This window comes from Bubalus bubalis, chromosome 9 (genome assembly GCF_019923935.1).
Source record: "Bubalus bubalis isolate 160015118507 breed Murrah chromosome 9, NDDB_SH_1, whole genome shotgun sequence".
Lineage (NCBI taxonomy): Eukaryota > Metazoa > Chordata > Mammalia > Artiodactyla > Bovidae > Bubalus > Bubalus bubalis.
In genome coordinates, this window is record NC_059165.1 from 105276042 (window position 1) to 105295384 (window position 19343).

Sequence of the window (19343 nt, forward strand, 5' to 3'; positions counted from 1 at the left end):
CGATCGAGCAGACACGAGTTGCTGAAAGTGCGTCTCGGCAGCGTGGCGAGGGCCACAGTGTGCGGCGGTGGGGGGAAGTGGGAGGATGCTTTGGGATCTAGGTATCCCCTGGGGTCCCAGGTACCCTCCTGTTACCGCTCCTTACCCAGACTGGAGTGTCTGTCCGCCAGGGCCAGCTCAGGTGGTGACAGGCTGTAGGGATTTGGGACTGAATCAGGATTCGAACCTAGGTCAGTCCTCTGGCCAGACCTGGGGAGGAGCTTCTTGGAAAAACTGAGGCTCTTTGGTCCTTGGGGCCCAGTCAGCGGAAATGTTGGTTCAGAAGTAAACATTTGCTGCAGGAGGCTGATGTGTATGTCGGTTATCAGCGGGGGTGAAAAATCACTTCGTTCTATACAGAGCAAAGTGGAGTCTCAGTTTCTCCTTCTGAAAAGCAGAGAAGCTAAGTGAGGGCTGTGAGCCCTGCTGGACCTGTGTGGAAATTCCAGCTCAGCCAATGTCAGGATCTGTGACCTCAGGCAGTTCCTTAACCTCTCTGTGCTTAAGTGTCTCACCAGTGCTTGGTCTAGGCATTCCCAGAGGGAACACAGGCAAAGGCTGAGTAATGGGACCAGCAGCTGAAGGACCTTGTATGCCTAGTTTAGGGTTCAGGCTCTTCTTCCAGAACCCGGGGAGCCGCAGAAGGCTCATGGGCATCTCAGGGATCAGGTGCCAGAAACTGACCTCAGGCCCCTCTTTTCTAACATACTTCTCACTCTCTGTTGAACCACAAGGGTGATTATTGAAAAACTAGGCAGCTTCTTGGGGTCCCATGCCTTCTCCAGGAACGGCTGAGCAAATAGTTGGGGCTCAATAGATGCTCAGGAATTGAACAGAGGATGCCCAGTTCCCCTTTGAGAGCTCAGATGTAGCTGTTTTTGAGAAGGCCCTGCCTGAGAGCAAGAGGGAGGAGGCCAAGTGTTTTTCCCAAATGCTGTTGGAAGTGAAAAACGATGCGTCGGAATGAAGAGTCCGGTGAGGGGTTGGAAGAGGATGTGGGCTGTGAGTGTGTGTGTGTGTTGGGGTGGGGGGTTGACAGGAAGTTTTGCAGGAACCTGTGGGTTTCACTTTTGCTTCTGCGCCTCAGACTAGAGGACAATCTCTGTGGCTGGTGACATCCATGGCCTCAGTTTTCCAGGCTGGGAAATGGGTGTAGCCGGTCTCTCCCTCCTCTGGGCTTATTGGTATTGGTGAATGCTGGTGATTTCTCTGGCGAGTCATTGTCTTCTCTCCCACCATGCACCAAGCCCTGTGAGTAATGGATACGTACCCGCCACACTTCACCCTGTGCCCCGCCCAAAGCTGAGAATTGTGTATGCACCTTGCAAGGTGTACAGATGGGGAAACTGAGGCTCAGGGGGGCAGCGGCAAGTAGAGCAGTGGGTAGGCGGAACCCCTCCTCCCTGTGCATTGAGTCTCCTGAGCGGGTTGCTGACCTCGCCTTCCTCGGCCTGCATTGTGCCTCTGCCTGGAACACCGTTCCTGGCCCCGCGAGGCCCCAGCGTTTCATCTCTCCCTCTCTGTGCAGTTCCTCCGAGGCCGGGCTGCGTTGGCAGCTCGGGCTGCGTGGGCTGATGCACTTGTCGGGCGAGCAGAGCCGTTGCCAGGCGACTGCCAGGGTTGGGGGGGGGAACCATGTTGCTCGCAACTTCCCTATGCCAGGGTGGAGGCTGGGGCCAGGGCCCAGGTGGGAGAAACTGGGCCAGGGATCTGGTGGCCAGGAAGGAGCTGGGATGAAGGGAGGAAAGCACGTGGGCCAAAGTTTGGCAGAACAAGATGCAACTGTGCATGATGCCGGCTTTAGGGTTTCCAAGGGTCACATTGGCGTTTTAGGGGGGTCTCGGGGGAGGGGATTGGCCAGGAGATTGGAGCAGTGGTCCTGGGAAGAGATGCTTAATATGGAGTAGGGGATCTGCCTCAACTCCTCTGTCGGTTCCAGGGTCCTCTTCACCCCCTGTCTTGTTTGCCAGTGTTCCTGGCAAGGCTCTGGGAGTGGGATTGTGAACACAGAAGCTGGAGAAGCAGGGCCAGGGGCTCCCAGGCTGAACTGAGGGCCATGGGGGAGTCCACCTGGGGAGCAGAGAGGGCACGGTCATGCCCCTGAAGCTGCCGCCCATGGGCTCCCGGTTGGGCATGTGGTTCTCTGAGCCAGGAGGCCCGGGTCTGACCTTATCCCCCCTCCCCCAATAGCTGCCGCAGCGGGAACCGCAAGAGCCTGGTGGTAGGAACACCCTCACCCACCCTTTCCCGGCCCCTGTCGCCACTGTCCATCCCAACAGGTGAGTGCGGGGCGGGGTGGGGGGGCGGGGGAGGCAAGTGGGGTGGAGTGGAGGTGTCCTGTCTCCACTCCCGCTGACTCAGTTTCCCCACCTCCTCCTCAGCAGGCAGCAGCCCCCTAGATAGTCCTCGGAATTTCTCAGCTGCCTCTGCCATCAACTTCCCTTTCGCACGGAGGTGAGTGATTGCCAGTTTTGGGGGATGGTGGCTGATACCATGGGCAAGGGGCCAGGCAGGGGCCTGCTCTTGGTGGCTGGACCTGCCTCCTCATCAGCCTTTTCCCCCTCCCCTGGCCTCTGCCCTGCGTTGGTCCCCCCTCTGGCTCCCGCCCCTGGCAAACGCATGCATGCACGACCTCTTACAGCCACATCGCACGCACAGACAGGTAATTTCTAGGAGCCCTTGGGGAGGAGGTGGGGGTGGGGGTGGCATGGCCTGGTCCAGGAATCTCACTCACTGAAAGTTATTAATTCACCTAACAAGAGCTGGCGGAGGAGCTGTTGTGTGCCAGGTGTTTAAATGCCGTTTATTCATTCAACAACGTTTATTGCGTTCCCGTTGGGTGCCATGCCCTCCGCTGGGGGGCTGAGGAATGGAAGGCTGGACTTTGGCCCTCAGGGCATCCTCAGGCTGGTGGGAGTGGCCAGCATGTACCCTAGCAGCTGCAACTCAGAGAGCAGCTTTGATGGCAGCTGGCATCAGGGAGGACTTCCTGGAGGATGCGTCTGGAGAACAAGGAGAAAAACACAGTGGACTTGCTCCCCATGTATTCCTGTTCTTGGCCTTTGCAGAAGGTCCTTCCTCCGGCGGGGCCAGGATCTGCCAGCCATAGTGCCTGCCCTTGGTCCCCACAAACCACAGGGGCCATGCCTCCCTTCCAACGTCTCCTTCTCCTCCCCAGGGCCGACGGCAGAAGATGGTCCCTCGCGTCGCTCCCGTCTTCTGGCTATGGAACCAACACGCCCAGCTCCACTGTCTCGGTACACACAGTCCTACTTTGGCAGGCAGACCAGGGAGTGCCAGGTTGGGGGTGGGGGAGACACATCTTTGTTTTGTTTTGGTTTTTTAAGGTGTTGAATAGTTGTCTAGTCAGTAAACATCCTGGCTTCCCCCCTCTGTGCTCCATTTTGAGCGATGTGGGGGTCCCAGCCTTGGCCCAAAGGGCTCCTGGTCGGGTATACACAGATATCTGCATCCTTGTGTGGTCAGGGAAGGTCTGGTCAGAGGGGGTCCTGGAGTTGCCACGCAAGCAGCGAGGGCTTCCTGGAGGAAGGGGCATCACGGCTGGAGTTTTGAAGGATGCACAGGAGAGAGGCAGGAGAGGTACCATGCTGACCAATAGACAGCTGGGCCTTGAGAGTTAGGCTAATGCTGGGGTCCTGGCTATGGTGCTGACCGTGAACGCATGGCCCTGATACCCCCTCCTGCCAGTCGAGCTCATCCTCTCGGGAGCGCCTCCACCAGCTTCCTTTCCAGCCGACGCCGGACGAACTCTGCTTCCTGTCCAAGCATTTCCGCAGCTCAGACAGTGTGGCTGATGAGGAGGGCGGCCACCGCTCACCTCGCCTCCGCCCCCGCTCCCGCAGCCTCAGGTGGGCCTCCGCCTCTGACCCCAGCCCCAGCCCTTCCCTGGTCGCAGCTCCTCCTCCGCCACCTCCGGTCCTGACCCCACCCAAGCCTGGCCTCTAGCCCTGGGCCCTCAGTCCTGGCTCAGCCACCCTTCCCTGGGCTGTGTTTCGGGTCCCGTGTCTTAAGCCAGTTGTCCCCTCCTTCAGCCCCGGACGCACCACAGGGACCTTCGACAATGAGATCGTGATGATGAATCATGTGTACCGGGAGAGATTCCCCAAGGTGGGCAGCACCTGGTGGCTGGACCAGCCCCAGCTCCGCTCCCTCTGCTGTCCCTCCATGGCGTGCGCTGCCCTCTTGGTTGTGTCCCTCCCCCCATCTGTGCGTTTCTGTTTCTCCCTGTCACTCTGTCTCACACTGCACCCCCCGCCCCCTCGGCATCTGTGCACATCTCTTCCTCCCCTCCGATCCTTGGACCCTATCGTCACATCTTCGCTCTCTCCCGCCCCCATCTGCACACGTTGCTCCCAGGCCCCATCCAATGACCAGGTCGCCCCATCTCCCCCGCCGCCCCCCACTTCTGCCTAGGCCACAGCACAGATGGAGGGCCGTCTGCAGGAGTTCCTGGCCGCCTTCTCACCCGGCGCCCGGCTGGCACTAGCTGATGGCGTCCTGGGTTTCATCCACCACCAAATCATCGAGCTGGCCCGCGACTGCCTGGCCAAGTCTGGAGAGGCGCTTGTCACCTCCCGCTACTTCCTGGAGATGCAGGAGAAGCTGGAGCGGCTGCTGCAGGATGTGCGTGTGGGTGGGGCGGGGGGCAGTGGATACAGGGTTTCGGGGTCCCCAGGCAGGGCAGGGCAGGACCAGGGGCTGGTGTATGATGCTACCACCCACCTGCTCCCAGGCTCACGAGCGCTCAGACAGTGAGGAAGTTGGCTTCATTGTCCAGCTCGTCCGGAAGCTGCTGATCATCATTTCGCGGCCAGCAAGGCTCCTTGAGTGTCTGGTGAGTATCTTGGCACATGGCCGGGTCTAGGCCTTCAGCAGTCCTGCTGAGATTAAAAAGAGACAGTCCCCATCATGTACTTTGCGAGGAACACCGGGGGCCACCAGACTCGGGTGGGCTTCCCAGAAGAGGGACCAGGAGCTAGGATCCCAGGGACAAGTCAGAGCCACTGGTAGAATGCTTCAGACGGAGGTTGGGGGCGGGGAGAGGTGTGCAAAGACCTTAAGGTGGGACCAGGCCTCGATTGACCAATCCCTCTGCATCCCCAGGAGTTTGACCCCGAGGAGTTTTACCACCTGCTGGAGGCTGCCGAGGGCCAGGCCCGAGAGGGCCAGGGCATCAAGACTGACTTGCCACAGTACATCATTGGGCAGCTGGGCCTGGCTAAGGATCCACTCCAGGGTGAGCTGGAGTGGGGGCAGGGCCAAAAGAGGAAACTGGGGTGAGAATGGGGAGGGGGCCAGGGTTCCAGCCTATGCCCGTGTGGCTCCATAATGTGCCGCACTGTCCTTCCCCTCCGTCTGGCCCTGTCCTCAGCCACCTGCAGGGCACATTTTGGGTAAGGTGCCCAGGATTCCAGGATAAGGTGGCCACAAGTTGGATCCCCTGACCTGCCAGCTGCCTTGGAGCCTCAGCTTTCTCAAATGCTAAATCGAGTTGGGCCAGGGTGCCAGGGAACCACCGTGAGCAGTGGCATTCGCTTGAATTCCAAAGCATTTTCCCAATTTCTTCTGACTGTGGCCCGGGAAGTGGGACACAGAGTTAGACAGGGCAATCCATGGGCACAACTGAAACGGCCAGGAACCTCCCCCAGTCAGGACAGGGAAAAAGACATGGTGCTGGGGGAAGCATTGAACTTGAACCTGGCCTAGTCTCGGGGTGGTCAGGGGAGCTCTGGGGAAAGATTGTATTCAAACTGGGGCCTGGAGGATGGAGAAGCGACCGGGTGCAGATCGGGGGGAGAGAGGAAGTAAACCAGGCAGGGGAACCATGAAGGCAGAGGTTGCGAGATAGGCGAGTGTCTGGCCTTTTGGAAGAGCAGTGAGGAAGGGGTGTGGCTGAGGAAGGGGCGATGGGGTCAGCAGGACCCAGCCGCAGTGGCCGGCACCCACGGGGACCAGGCTGCCACTGTCCCATTTGAAGTTGCAGAGACTGAGGCTCTATGCTGTTGAGCAGGATTCAGGTCCAGGCGTGCCCAAGGCCAGATCACGCTCAGACTAGCTGTCTGGCCGAGACTGTGCTCCGCCGGCGGGGCTGTGGCCGGGGCGGGGCCCCAGTGACAGAGGAAACGGGAAGTGGCCAGGCAGACAGGTGGCAGCTGAGGCTGAGTGCAGATCACCCGCCCAGCGCTGCAGGGGGCCCTCTGAGAGCGTGAGGGGCTGCATCAGACCCCAGGCCTCACTCACCCGAGGCTGTGCTGCCCCATCTCAGCCTTGCTCTGTGACCCTGAGACACTGTCTTCATGGTCACCGTCACCATTGATGTTCATCAGCTACTCACTCTCACTCAAGACTGCCCCTGCTAAATCCCAGCTGAGGCTGGAGACTAAGGGGGCTACCCCAGGCCCTGCCCTGAGCTGAGGAGCATGTCAGCCACCACCTAGAGGGCCTGCATCACAGCGGGTATTCACGGCCCCAAAGCATGGAGCCAGGATTCAAGATAGCCAGAGCAATCAGAACCTGGGCTTCCCACCGGCCCATCTAGAAGGTTCCTCAGTCATTGCTCTGTCCAGCCTCCTGGATTTGACTGAAACCTGGACGCAGTAGGGACTCAACAACAGGATCATGGGAGCTGGTCAGGAGAGGCACTCTCTCCCCGTTCCAAGATGGGCCCTGGAGGCCTCAGGAAGTCTCTGACTGGTGGAGGGGCCGGGCTCAGAAACCCCATCTGAGGCTCCTCCCACATTTTACAGAGATGGTGCCTCTGAGTCACCTCGATGACAATGGAGGACAGCCACCGGCACCAGAGGAGTCCCCTGAGGTAAGACAGCATGGAGCTTTAGTGCCCCAACCTGTCTTGTTCTTTTGATGATAGACCAGGTGGCCCTGAGAGGGGCTAGGTTTGCCAGTTGCTGAGGGTTTGTATATAGTAGGTGTTTAACGAATGCCTGTGACTTTGGGAGAAGGTGGGGGCAGGTGAGATTGCCCTGCTGGGAAGGTTGGACAGGGCAGGGTTGGAGGGGGCACTGGAAAGTGGGATTTTGCAGGCTGTGTAGGAGTTTCCTGGTAGGAGGGCATGCATGGCTTCAGCTAAAATCTCAAACTTGGAGGGTGAGTTTCAGAAGTATGTACAGGAGAAGTAGCATTAGGTGCCAGCTGGGACTTGAGGGCAGGAAGAACACAGCCTGCTCTGAGCTGGGGCAGGACCCTGACCCCTGTTGCCCCGCCAGAGTCGTGCCCTGGTCGGCCCTTCACGGAGGAAGCCATGTGAGAGCGACTTCGAGACTATCAAACTCATTAGCAATGGGGCCTACGGGTGAGTCCTTGGGTTCCCCGTAGACCCATTTCTCAGATGCCCTTGGGGATGACTGAAGCCCACACAGCCCCTGAGTATGTAGACAGAGAAATAGACCTGCAGAGGGAAGTAAAGGCACAGCCCAGCAGGGACATGGCTTGGAAGGGTTCATCCATGATCTTGGTCCTTCCTCGCCCCGAGCGTAGGGTTCTAGGAGTTTGGGGACTGAGCAAGCAATGGCAGTAGTGTGAGCATTATTTAAATGCGACTTGGACAGATTTGCTTTGGCAGAGGTGGTAGGGGGGAATCCCTCATAGCTAAGACTGTCATGTAGGGGAGGGTGGACGGGGGAATTACGGAGGGGGCTTATGTGTCCAGGCTTAAGTGTCAGCAACGCGGTGGGGAGTCGCTGAGTCAGAGCGCTCCATCAGGCGGAAGCAGCTTGGGGTTTTCATAGCCCCAGCATTTACCTTATCTGAGGGTATGCAAAACCAACAGGCTCTAAATGGCTAAAAATCTGCTTATTTGAGTTGTAATGGACACAATTTGAGTTTGTGCCAGCGAGGCTCCTGAACTAACGGGTCTCAGTCAGCTGAGAAGAAAAAACAACCGAGGAGCCGTCTTTGACTCTTTATATGACACCAGGGAGTGTGGCTTAAACCCTCGGAGAGGCTGCCTGGGTGGAGGGCACAGGCCAAGGCACGGTGTGTGGGGTTCTGGACCCAGGTCAGGTCCCGGTGCCTGCCGGGGCTTCAGCAGGCCCCCACCCCCGCTGCAACCCCACCCCAGGGCTGTCTACCTGGTGCGGCACCGGGAAACGAGGCAGCGTTTTGCCATCAAGAAGATCAACAAGCAGAACCTGATGCTGCGCAACCAGATCCAGCAGGTCTTCGTGGAGCGCGACATCCTCACCTTCGCCGAGAACCCGTTCGTGGTCAGCATGTTCTGCTCGTTCGAGACCCGGCGCCACTTGTGCATGGTCATGGAGTATGTGGAAGGTGTGGTCACGAGGGCTTGCCTGCCTCCAGCAATGGGGAGCTCACCCCTTATCCAGGAGACAGTCTCTTCTTTGACCCAGCTAGAGTCTGCTCTGTCCTCCATGGGGTCCCAGCCTGCCTTGGTGAGAGGAAGGGCTCAGCCTGCAGTGGGGGACCCAGGAGTGGGGTTGGTGATGGGGAAGCCCAAAGACGAGTGTGAAGGCAGAACCCTAGGGGATAGAGTAGGGGTAGGATGGACAGCCTAGGCAGAGGGGACTGGTGGGCAGAAGCTTGGAGGCTGGAATAAAAGCAAGGGAGGGCAGGAGGTGTGGGTTGGAAGGACAAGGATGGTTGGAAGCCAGGCTGAGGAGTTGTAGGATCAGGTTTCCAGCTCAGGAAAGAATAGTATCTTCAGAATGGCAGGAACAAGCATTTACCAAGGTAGCTGCCAGGCAAGGAGAGGGAGCATGCACTTAGGAGGCACCAGCTCTGTACAAGGGAAGGGGCTGTGCGCTTAACAAAGCTGCTGCCCTGCCCAGGGCAAATCAGAAAGTAGGATCTGCATCCCCTCCCGCCCCTACCAGCTCCCCACCCCAATTCAGGACAGACTGGGGACACTGTGCCGGAGGTGGGGAGGGCAGGTGGGTACAAGTCTAGGCACAGCTGCAGAACCAAGGATCTCTGCAAGCGTGTCCACGCTTCTGCAGGTGGCGACTGTGCCACGCTCCTGAAGAACATGGGCCCGCTGCCCGTGGACATGGCGCGCATGTACTTCGCCGAGACGGTGCTGGCGCTGGAGTACCTGCACAACTACGGCATCGTCCACCGGGACCTCAAGCCTGACAAGTGAGTGACGGGGACCCCTGGGAGCGGGGTCTCTGGAGGGGGTCTGGGGCTGCTCTGAAGCACCATTATCTGGATCCTGCTGGATCATGGGGCCCCAGTGGCGAGCAGATAATTAATAGACGCCTGCTATGTGCAGGGGAAGGACAGTGCATTTATGGAGGTGCTCTGGCAAAGAGGGTGCCCAGACCAGACAGGGGAAAGGCCCATGCACTCAAGCACTGCTACAACGTAATGGAAGTGAACTTGACCATATGAGGCACCAGCTGTATACAAAGAGCAGGGCCATGCACTGTGCAAAACCTCATGTGTGAAGAAAGGGACTGTGCGTGTCTTGAACACCTGGTGTGTACTAGCGCAGGGAAGAGAGTCTGGGGCTGTTTATTTTACTCTAGCGTCTAGTAAGCATCTATTGAGCGCCAGGCCCTCTGTGAGTGGCTGGAAAACACACGTGTGAGTGTGAATGACCCCTCAGGCTTTGTAACCCCTCTATAATTTTCAAAGCACTCTCTTCCTGCATTAATTGAGCACCTGCTGTGTACACAGGAAAGGGCTGCTCTTATATCAAGTACCCTCTGGACATCAGGCAGGACATGCGAGTCTCAGGTACTTGCTGTGTGGAGCTGTGAACGTAAGCCTCAAGAGTCTGCGTGTTTTAGGACTTACTTTCCTGGTGGCCCAGTGGCTAAGACATGGCACTTCCAGTTCAGGTTACACAGGTTCATTCCCTGGCCGGGGAACTAAGATCCCACGTGCTGTGCTGCGCGGTGTGGCCAATGATTAGTTAATTAAGAGAGTCTGCATGTTTTCAGGCCATCTTATATTTTGCAAATGGCTTAGAAAACAAAACACATGTGTTTGGCACTTGCTGTCTACCTTGGGCCTGTGCTCTCATTTTAAGAAGCCCAGATGGCGGCGTAACTGACTCCTCACACACTGATGACTTTTGAGTTTATAAAGCACCTTTTTTTGCTGGTGTGTATTTATTGGTCACCAGCTGTGTAGAGGTGATCAGAGCACCTCTGCTTAATAAATGTGTTATTAAGCGAGGACTGCGGAGAAGGCCATGGCACCCCACTCCAGTACTCTTGCCTGGAAAATCCCATGGGTGGAGGAGCCTGGTGGGCTGCAGTCCATGGGGTCGCTAAGAGTCAGACACGACTGAGCGACTTCACTTTCACTTTTCACTTTCATGCATTGGAGAAGGAAATGGCAGCCCACTCCAGTGTTCTTGCCTGGAGAATCCCAGGGACAGGGGAGCCTGGTGGGCTGCCGTCTGTGGGGTCGCACAGAGTCGGACACGACTGAAGTGACTTAGCAGTAGCAGCAGCAAGCAAGGACTGTGTGTCAGGCCCTGAACACTGCAACTGTCTTTTTATATGAAGTGTTTATGTTGAGGTCAGCATGGAATGAACACCTGCTGTATGCTGGGGACAGGGGTCCTTTTCTCCAATGAAGGTACTTGCCATGTGGAGTTGTGAACCTGAGCCTTAAGAGCCCTGTATGTTTTCAGGGCATCTTGTAGTTTGCCAGAGGCTTAGAACAGCGGTCCCCAGCCTTTTTGGCACCAGGGACCCATTTCATGGAAAATAATTCTCTCACGGACCAGGGTGGCACGGAATGGTTCCGGGATGATTCCAGTGCATTATATATATTGTGCACTTTATTTCTATTATTACATCAGTTCCACCTCAGATCATCAAGCATTAGATATTCGAGGTTGGGGACCCCTGGCTTAGGAAACAAGCAAATGTGTAGTTGGCACCTGTTGTATACCTAGGCCTCCATGCTCCATGTTCTCTGGCTGCTTGCTTTGTGCCCATCAGACCTCTTTGCGATCATCCTGGACTGGGGTCTTCCCAGTGTTCCCGAGGCAGGACTGGCCCCTCCCATGCTCACAACCCTCATCTGCAAAACAGGATGGGAATGGGTCCAGCCCCAGAGGGTTCAAGGAGGGATAGGTCCCCACAGTTGGTGCTGGAGATAAATAATTTTTCCTTTGCAGTTCAGAAAATTTCAGGTACACCCCAAGTCAAGAGAAGGTGCATTCATTTGCTAGGGCTGCCCTAACTAAGGGCTTAAACAACAAGAAATTTATTCTTGGGACTTCCCTGGCTGTCCAGTGGTTAAGACTCTGCACTTCCACTATAGTGGGCGTGGGTTCGATTCCCCATTAGTGAACTGAGATCCCACATGCTGCACAGTGTGGCCAAAAATAAATTAATTAATTTAAATTTTTTTTAAAAAAAGAAATTTACTCTCTCAGTTCTGGAGGCTAGAAGTTTAAGATCAAAGGGTCGGCTCCCTTTGAAGGTACCAGGGAAGGATGTATTCCAGGCTTCTCTCCTGGCTTCTGGTAGTTCCTAGGCTGTGGTGGCATAATTCTAACCTTCGCGTGGTGTCCCCCACTGTGTGCAAGTCTGTGTCCAAATCCCAGCTTTTTGTAAGGACTCCAGTCCTGCTGGAATTGCGGTCACCTGGTGGCGCAGTGGGCAAGGAATCTGCCTGCAATGCAAGAGCCCCAGGAGAGGCAGGTTCGATCCCTGGGTCAGGAAGATCCCCTGGAGCAGGGCATGGCAACCCACTCCAGTATTCTTGCCTGGAGAATCCCTGTGGACAGAGGAGCTTGGCGGGCTACAGTCCATGGGGTCTCAAAGAGTTGGACACAACTGAGCGACTAAGCACAGCATAGCACAGCAGCTAGCTCTGTACTTCAGAATGACCTCATCTTAAGTAATGACATTTGCAGTGACCCTGTGCCCAGATAAGACCCCATCATAGTTCCCGGGGGCGAGGAGCTCAGCGTGTGAAGTTGGGGGATACACAGTTCAGTCCATAACGGAAGAGGGGTACAGCCTCCCACCCCCACAGCTGTCAACGTTCATCCAGTCCCGTTTCCTCCCAGGCCGTTCAGTCCTCCCCACTGGGTGAGCTGAAGCAAATTCCAGGCATTGTCTCGTTTTCTCTGTGACAAGGAAACAAATTTCTAAATACCACATATAGTCAACATTCAAGAAATGAACTTTTAAAAAAGATTTATTTATTTGTTATTTTATTTTTATTTGGCTGCACCAGGTCTCAGTTTCAGTTTGTGGGATCTAGTTCCTTTAGCAGGGGTCAAACCTGGGCACCTTGCATTGGGAGCGTGGAGTCTTAGCCACCGGACCACCAGGGCAGTCCCAGGAAATGAATGTCTTTGAGGCAGGGACATGCCCATAGGTGCTCAGGAAACATTGGTTTGTCTTAGCAGAGGATGGCCAAAGGCCTGCCAAGAGGCCTTGGTTTTTGGAGGGAGTTGGCTTAGCTGGTAGCTACACCAAAGTGTTTCTTCCACAGCTGGTACACACAGTAGTTGCTTAAGAAGCATCATTTAAAAAAAACAAACAAGAACCAGCAGAGGTATGGAGTGGGCACACAGAATTGTTTCTTTCTAGAGTTGAGGTGGGCTTCCATCTATGGGGTTGCACAGAGTCGGACACGACTGAGGCGACTTAGCAGCAGCAGCAGCAGAGTTGAGGTATGCAGTAGGTATCAAATAAATGAGTCCTGCAACAACTTGGATACAAACAGTGAATTCTCCAGAAATTTATGTATTTAAAAATATTTTTAAAAAGACTTTTATTTACTTATTTTTGGCTGTGCTGGATCTTGGTTGCTGCGTGGGCTTTGCTCTAGTTGCGGCGAGCGGAGGCTCCTCTCTAGTTATGCTGCTCAAGCTTCTTCTTGTGGCGGCTCCTCTTGTTGCGGAGCACAGGTTCTAGGGCTCACGGCTTCAGGAACTGAGGTTCCCGGGCTCTAGAGCACAGGCTCAATAGTTGTGGCGCCTGGGGTTAGTTGCTTCATGTCATGTGGGATCTTCCTGGACCAGGGATCAAACCTGTGTCTCCCGCACTGGCAGGCAGATTCTTTACCTCTGAGCCACCAGGGAAGCCCCTATTTATTTGTTTCTCATTTTATTTATTTTTGGTTGTACCATGTGGTATGCACAATCTCAGTGCCCAGACCAGGGACTGAACCCATGCCCTCTGCCCTTGGGGGCACAGAGTTTTAACCACTGGGCCACTGGGGAAGTCCTGCAGATATTTATTTTTAAATGGGCAGGCGTACCCAGGAGGTGCATGAAAACATGACTTTATAAAGCTGATGCATGTGATTTTTATCACTTAGAATATTTATATATTTAAACTTGCAAGAGAACAGGAACAGCAGCGTACATGATAGGTGTGTGAGTTTTAAACAACTGGTGCACCCATGAGGGTCACAAATATTTCTGTATAAAGCAAGTGCTAAAGACATGTTCACTTCACAGTAGGTGCTTGCACAATATTTAATTTGTTAAAAATAATGGCTGTAGGTACAAAAATATGCTGCAGCTCTCCTGCTAGGAGGTGTTCGGGAAATGTTTTATTGCCCAGTGGGGAAATGCCGTGATTCTCAGGAACTTAATTTTTGCACAGCAAAGTATACAGTAGGGGCTCAACGGTAATACCCGATGCACCCAGAAGATGCACAGAGATGTTTGCCAAGTTTGTAATGTTCCCCAAGAACCTCTGTTTCTTTCAGTAATGTAATCAGGCGTAGGACGTGTGTTCCGACCCTTGGTGGGGTTGGGCTACCTTGGATGGGACAAAGTTCGTGATGGGGGGTGGCAGGAGCAGCCAAGTACCCCCCAGCCCTGAGCGCCCCACCCACTTGCCCACAGCCTGCTCATCACCTCGCTTGGCCACATCAAGCTCACTGACTTCGGCCTGTCTAAGATTGGGCTCATGAGTATGGCCACCAACCTCTACGAAGGCCACATCGAGAAAGACACCCGGGAGTTCGTGGACAAGCAGGTGGGCAGCCTCCCCCTGCCCAAAGCCCAGCCCCGGGCTGTGGGGAGACTCTGCAGCAGAAAGGCGTATGTAAACCCTTCCCTTGATTCTCCCCACCCTTCCTTCCCCAACTGGGAGCCGCCCTCAGTTTCCCTGTCCCACCCGGCCCAGGTATGCGGGACGCCTGAGTACATCGCCCCCGAGGTGATCTTCCGCCAGGGCTACGGGAAGCCAGTGGACTGGTGGGCCATGGGCGTCGTCCTCTATGAATTCCTGGTGGGCTGTGTGCCCTTCTTCGGCGATACCCCCGAGGAACTCTTTGGCCAGGTGGTCAGTGGTGCGTTCCCCATCCCCGTGGCCCAGGTTTCATCCCTGTGTCAGGGAGGGGAGCAGCCCCACCTGTGGATAGATTGGGCACCTTTGGCATGCCGGGCCCTGGCTGAGCACTGGAGATACAGCCAAGGGCAAGATGGACAGTAAGGGAGATAAATAAGCAAACTATGGAGGGACTTTCCTTGTGGTCCAGTGGTTAAGACTCCACCTTCCTGTGCGGGGCTAGGGGTGGGGGGTTCGATGCCTCTTGGGGAACCAAGATCCCGAATGCCCCCCTGGTGTGGCCAAAAAAAACCAAACAAACTGTAGAACAATCAGAGGCAAAAATGCAGAGGAAGAAAAGAAGCAGGAAGAAGGGAGGGCGTGGGGTGGCAGGTGAAGGAGCCCAAACGGGCTCCTCTGTCCATGGGATTTTCCCAGGCAAGAATACTGGAGTAGGTTGCCGTTTCCTCCTCCAGGAGCTCTTCCCAACCCAGGAATTGAACCTAAGTCTCCTGGGTCTTCTGCATGGCAGTGCAGGGAAGCCCCAGGTGTGGGGTAGAGGAGCTGTATTAAAAGAGTCACAGAGAATGACACTGGGGTGACATGTGAGCAGAGTTTTAAAGGAGCAAGAGATGGAGGAAAGGAAGGTGCTCAAGGCAGAGAGTGTGGCCAGAGCAAAGGCTGTGAGGGACCAAAGCTGGAATGCTGAAGGAGCAGAGCAGGCTGATGGCTTGGAGTGCAGAAAGCAGAAGGGCTAGGAGATGCTAGGAAGCACTAGCCCGGCTTCCTCACTCCCTCCTCTCACTTCAGATGAGATCATGTGGCCAGAGGGAGAGGAGGCCCTCCCAGCCGATGCCCAGGACCTCATCACCAGGCTGCTCCGACAGAGCCCATTGGACCGCCTGGGCACCGGTATGTTGGTGTGGGTGGGCCAGAGGCTGGAGTAAGCATGAGCTCTATTTGAGAGGCTGCATAGAGGAAGGGGACTTGAAGCTGGCGTTTTGAAGGATGCGTATGAGCTCACTAGGAACTTGCATAAGACTGAAAGTAGCTGGGTCTAGTGCAGACATGGGGCACTGAGGCTGTGTATAGGAGCCCGCCAGGTCACCATGGGCTGTGTCCTAAGGTCTCTAAGGACCAGCGCAGTGGGTCCCACTGTCCAAGTTTCCCCAGCCACCAAAATGGTGATAAGAGGATTATTTAATACTGATGCAGCCACCCAGTATGTGGCCACTACGGATCACTTTCAGGATGAAACTTGGCCACTGGAGAGGACCACGAGCACTGAGGTTGGGGAACGGGATACATTTGTGCAGTCGACTCTGCTCGTTGGGGTAGAAACATGTGGACAGGGGCCCCGGAAGGAATCTCTCCTGAGGTCCTGGGGTTTCTCCGGGTGTTGGGATCTCAGAATCCAGCCGAGGGAAGATCAGAGCCTAGGTTTTAGCCCTACCTTGGTTCCCCTCCGGGCTCTTAAACGACTGCTGTTTTCCCTTCCCATCTTTGTGGCTCTGCGCTGGCCAAGTTTGGGTTCATAACTGGCCTAGGGGGTCGTGGGGGGTGGGGCCCAGCAGGGCTCAGCCGGCCTTATCTGCAGGAGGCACCCACGAGGTGAAGCAGCACCCCTTCTTCTGGACGCTGGACTGGGCCGGGCTTCTGCGACACAAGGCCGAGTTTGTGCCGCAGCTGGAAGCGGAGGACGACACCAGCTACTTCGACAGTAAGCGGGGGCCCAGGAGACGGGCTGTGCTGTCCCGTACTCTCCTAGGGCAGCAAGGGGTCTCTGCCAGGGTCCCCATCCCAGCTCGGCGCCTCACACTGGGCCTGGAGCTTCTGACTTGCTGAGCTTTTCAGGACTCTGGGCATGTGTGTGCTGGCTGCCCCACCCCACACACCCCCACACCCCCCCACCCCCGCTAGGATTTCCTTTGCATCTGAGCTCAGGTACTGCAGCACCCCCTCATGTTGCAGGAGGGGACACCAAGCTACTTAGGGTGGAAGACCCTTTTCTGGGATCCCGCATCAGGTTCAGCCTCCTGAATCTCAGTCCTGACCAGGCATGGAACCTTGCCTGTCACACAGGAGGGTGGGCTGCCTCACTCAGCTTGGGTGGAGGTGCTCCCCTCAAGCACTTCAGATGGGCTCAGACAAATCTCCCTCTTCCTACGTGGGGCTCTGGCCAATCCCAGAGTAAATGCTCTTGGCTTCCAGCGCCTCCTCCAGAACTGGATGTGTGACCTTGAGCATGTCAGAGGTCCTCTGTGAACATCTGTTTCCTTTTCTGTAAAATGAGGAACATCCTTTATGTTTGAGCTGTGCAGTGTTACCTAGCCCTAGGGGACCCATCTCAAGAGTGAGGAAACTGAGACAGGAATTCCCATCCACGGCCCCACAACTTTTAGGGACACACCTGGGATTTATTCCCAGACACTAAATCTGCCAGGGGTTCCCTGGTGGCTCACAGGTAGAAAATCCACCTGCCAATTCAGGAGACGTGGGTTTGATCCCTGAGTCGGGAAGATCCCTTGGAGGAGGGCACACAAACCCTTCCAGTATTCTTGCCTGGGAAATCCCACGGACAGAGCAGCCTGGCAGGCTACAGTCCGTGGGGTCGCAAAGAGTCGGACATGAATGAGCAACTAAACAGCAGCTGAATCTGCCACCCAAGCCTCCTCTGCCCTTAAACATACCAGGCATAGTCCCGCCTCAGTGCCTGTGCTCTGATCGTGTCTCCCCACCCGGGAGCCCTCCCCACATCACCCCTATGTCCACCTCCGGGGATCAGGTGGGCAATGCCTTTCCCTCCTGCAGCCCGCTCAGAACGTTACCGCCACCTGGGCTCTGAAGATGACGAGACTAACGATGAGGAGTCATCCACAGAGATCCCCCAGTTCTCGTCGTGTTCCCACCGCTTCAGCAAGGTAAGCCCGGGACCCTGGGTGTAGCTGGCACTCAGGAAACAGGGCAAGGTGTTTGTTTGGGGTTGTTTTGTTTCTTTGGGCTGTGTTAGGCCTTAGTTGCGGCATGTGGAATATTCACTGCAACCTGTGGGCTTCATCTCTAGTTGAGGCGCACGGGCTCAGCAGCTCACGGGCTTAGTTGCCCTGAGGCATATGGAAGCTTAGTTCCCCGTCTTGGGAATCAAACCCATGCCCCCTGCATTGCGAGGGGATTCTTAACCACTGGACCATCAGGGGAGTCCCTGTTTGGGTTTTTGGTTGTTTTTTTTTAATTTTTGTTTTCATTGTGGTGAAATATATATAACATAAAATATACTATTTTAACTTTTTTAAACTGTACAGTCCAGTGACATTTAGTACATTCACAGTGTTGTGCAACCATCACAACATTTATCTGGTTCCAGAACATTCCATCATGCCCAGAGAGCAACTTTGTACCTGTGGGTAGCCACTCCTTATTTCCCCCTCCTGTCTCCCCTTCCCTCACCCCTGCTTTCTGTTTCTATGCATTTACCTGTTCTGGACATATCACATACATGATGTATGTATGTGATACATGTCATGTATCACCAAGTCCAGCGTCCAGAAGAAGGGGTGCTGCTTCACCTCGTGGGTGCCTCCTGCAGACAAGGCCGGCTGAGCCCTGCTGATCCCCACCCTCCACAACCCCCCGGGCCAATTATGAGCCCAAACTTGGCTAGCACAGAACCACAGAGATAGGAGGGGAAAACCAGCCATTGATTAAGAGCCTGGAGGGGAACCAAGCTAGGGCTAGAACCTAGGCCCTAATCTTCCCTCGTCTGGATTCTGAGATCCCAACATGCGGAGAAACCCCAGCACCTCAGGAGAGATTCCTTCCGGGGGCCCTTTCCACGTTTCTACTCCATACACTCTGTGGGCTTTCGTGTCTGGCTTCTTCTTCTTTTTAATATTTATTTATTTGGCTGTGTGGGCTCTTAGTTGCAGCACGTGGGATCTAGTTCCCTGACCAGGGATCAAATCCGGGCCCCCTGCATTGGGAGCTCAGAGTCTTAGCCACTGGACCACCAGCCAAGTCCCTGGCCTTTTTTTTTTTTTGACTTCCCTGCATGGCTTGTAGGATCTTAGATCTCTGACCAGGGATTGAACCCAGCAGCAATGAGCACTCGGAGTCCTAACCACTGAATCACTAGGGAAGTCCCTGTTTCTGGCTTCTTAGGGCTGATCTACGTGACAGCGTGTCAGTACTTCACTCCTAGTTATGGCTGAGTAATATTCCACTGTGCGACTGGACCACAGTTTTGTTTATCCACTCATCAGTTGATGAACCATTTTGCTTTTTTCCACTTTGGGGCAATTGTGAATAGACCTGCTATGCTGGGTGTTACTTTATAGCATCATTAGCTTCACTCAAGTTCCTTCCTTTGTTTATAATTGGATCAAAAAACCTGCACAGGGACTTCCCTGGCGGCCCAGCGGTTAAGACTCCAAGCTTCCACTGCAGGGGGCATGGGTTCAATCCCTGGTGGGGGAACTAAGAGCCTGCATGCCGTGCAGCATGACCTAAAAAACCCCCCAAACCTGCACTGCTTATGGGCCTGGGCCCCACGCGTGGGAAACGCCAGCCGGGGCCCCTTGGTAACCAGGCCTGTCAGAGCCTCAGTCTCTCCATCTGTACAGTAGGGTAAAGACACTGTGTCTTTAAAGAAGTGGTGAGAAAGGATTTGAGGAAATGACTCAGAAGCGTCAGGCATGTCGGAAGCACTCAATTGAGCCATCCCCCAGGGATGCGGTTGTTGTGACTGTTATTTTTAATTGCTTCCCAGGTCTATAGCAGTTCTGAGTTCCTGGCCGCCCAGCCCACCCCAACCTTCGCTGAACGGAGCTTCAGTGAGGACCGGGAGGAAGGGTGGGAACGCAGCAACGAGGGGGACTATGGGCGCCGGCTGAGCACCACTGAGATCCGGTAGGTGGGCTGGGGAGTGGAGCCTACAGGGAGGTGGAGCCACCAAGCCTAACATTGGAAAGAGCTGCCCAGTGGCCCAGTAGAAAAGGGCCAAACATACTGGCCAGCCTATCAGACCCCTGCCAACCTGGCCTGTATCAT

The 19343-nt window shown here is 55.3% G+C and overlaps 1 protein-coding gene across 17 annotated transcripts in view; it reads left to right on the forward strand.

The window, feature by feature from the left end:
• Positions 1–19343, forward strand: part of MAST3 (microtubule associated serine/threonine kinase 3) — a 50241-nt gene that overhangs the window by 24252 nt on the left and 6646 nt on the right. For 5 of the 17 annotated variants that reach the window (XM_006057936.4, XM_006057938.4, XM_025293848.3 and 2 more), the window contains 19 exons: positions 2230–2318; positions 2421–2493; positions 2681–2701; positions 3218–3296; positions 3748–3908; positions 4092–4167; positions 4474–4683; positions 4793–4894; positions 5164–5296; positions 6807–6874; positions 7284–7369; positions 8138–8346; positions 9033–9171; positions 13871–14003; positions 14154–14319; positions 15108–15209; positions 15895–16017; positions 17109–17218; positions 19063–19202. In XM_006057936.4, the coding sequence (XP_006057998.1) occupies positions 2230–2318; positions 2421–2493; positions 2681–2701; positions 3218–3296; positions 3748–3908; positions 4092–4167; positions 4474–4683; positions 4793–4894; positions 5164–5296; positions 6807–6874; positions 7284–7369; positions 8138–8346; positions 9033–9171; positions 13871–14003; positions 14154–14319; positions 15108–15209; positions 15895–16017; positions 17109–17218; positions 19063–19202 (2220 nt within the window). Of the gene's footprint in view, position 1; positions 1291–2229; positions 2319–2420; positions 2494–2680; positions 2702–3217; positions 3297–3747; positions 3909–4091; positions 4168–4473; positions 4684–4792; positions 4895–5163; positions 5297–6806; positions 6875–7283; positions 7370–8137; positions 8347–9032; positions 9172–13870; positions 14004–14153; positions 14320–15107; positions 15210–15894; positions 16018–17108; positions 17219–19062; positions 19203–19343 lie in introns of those variants that run through there. The other 12 variants (XM_025293844.3, XM_044948330.2, XM_044948325.2 and 9 more) reach the window with 5 other exon arrangements.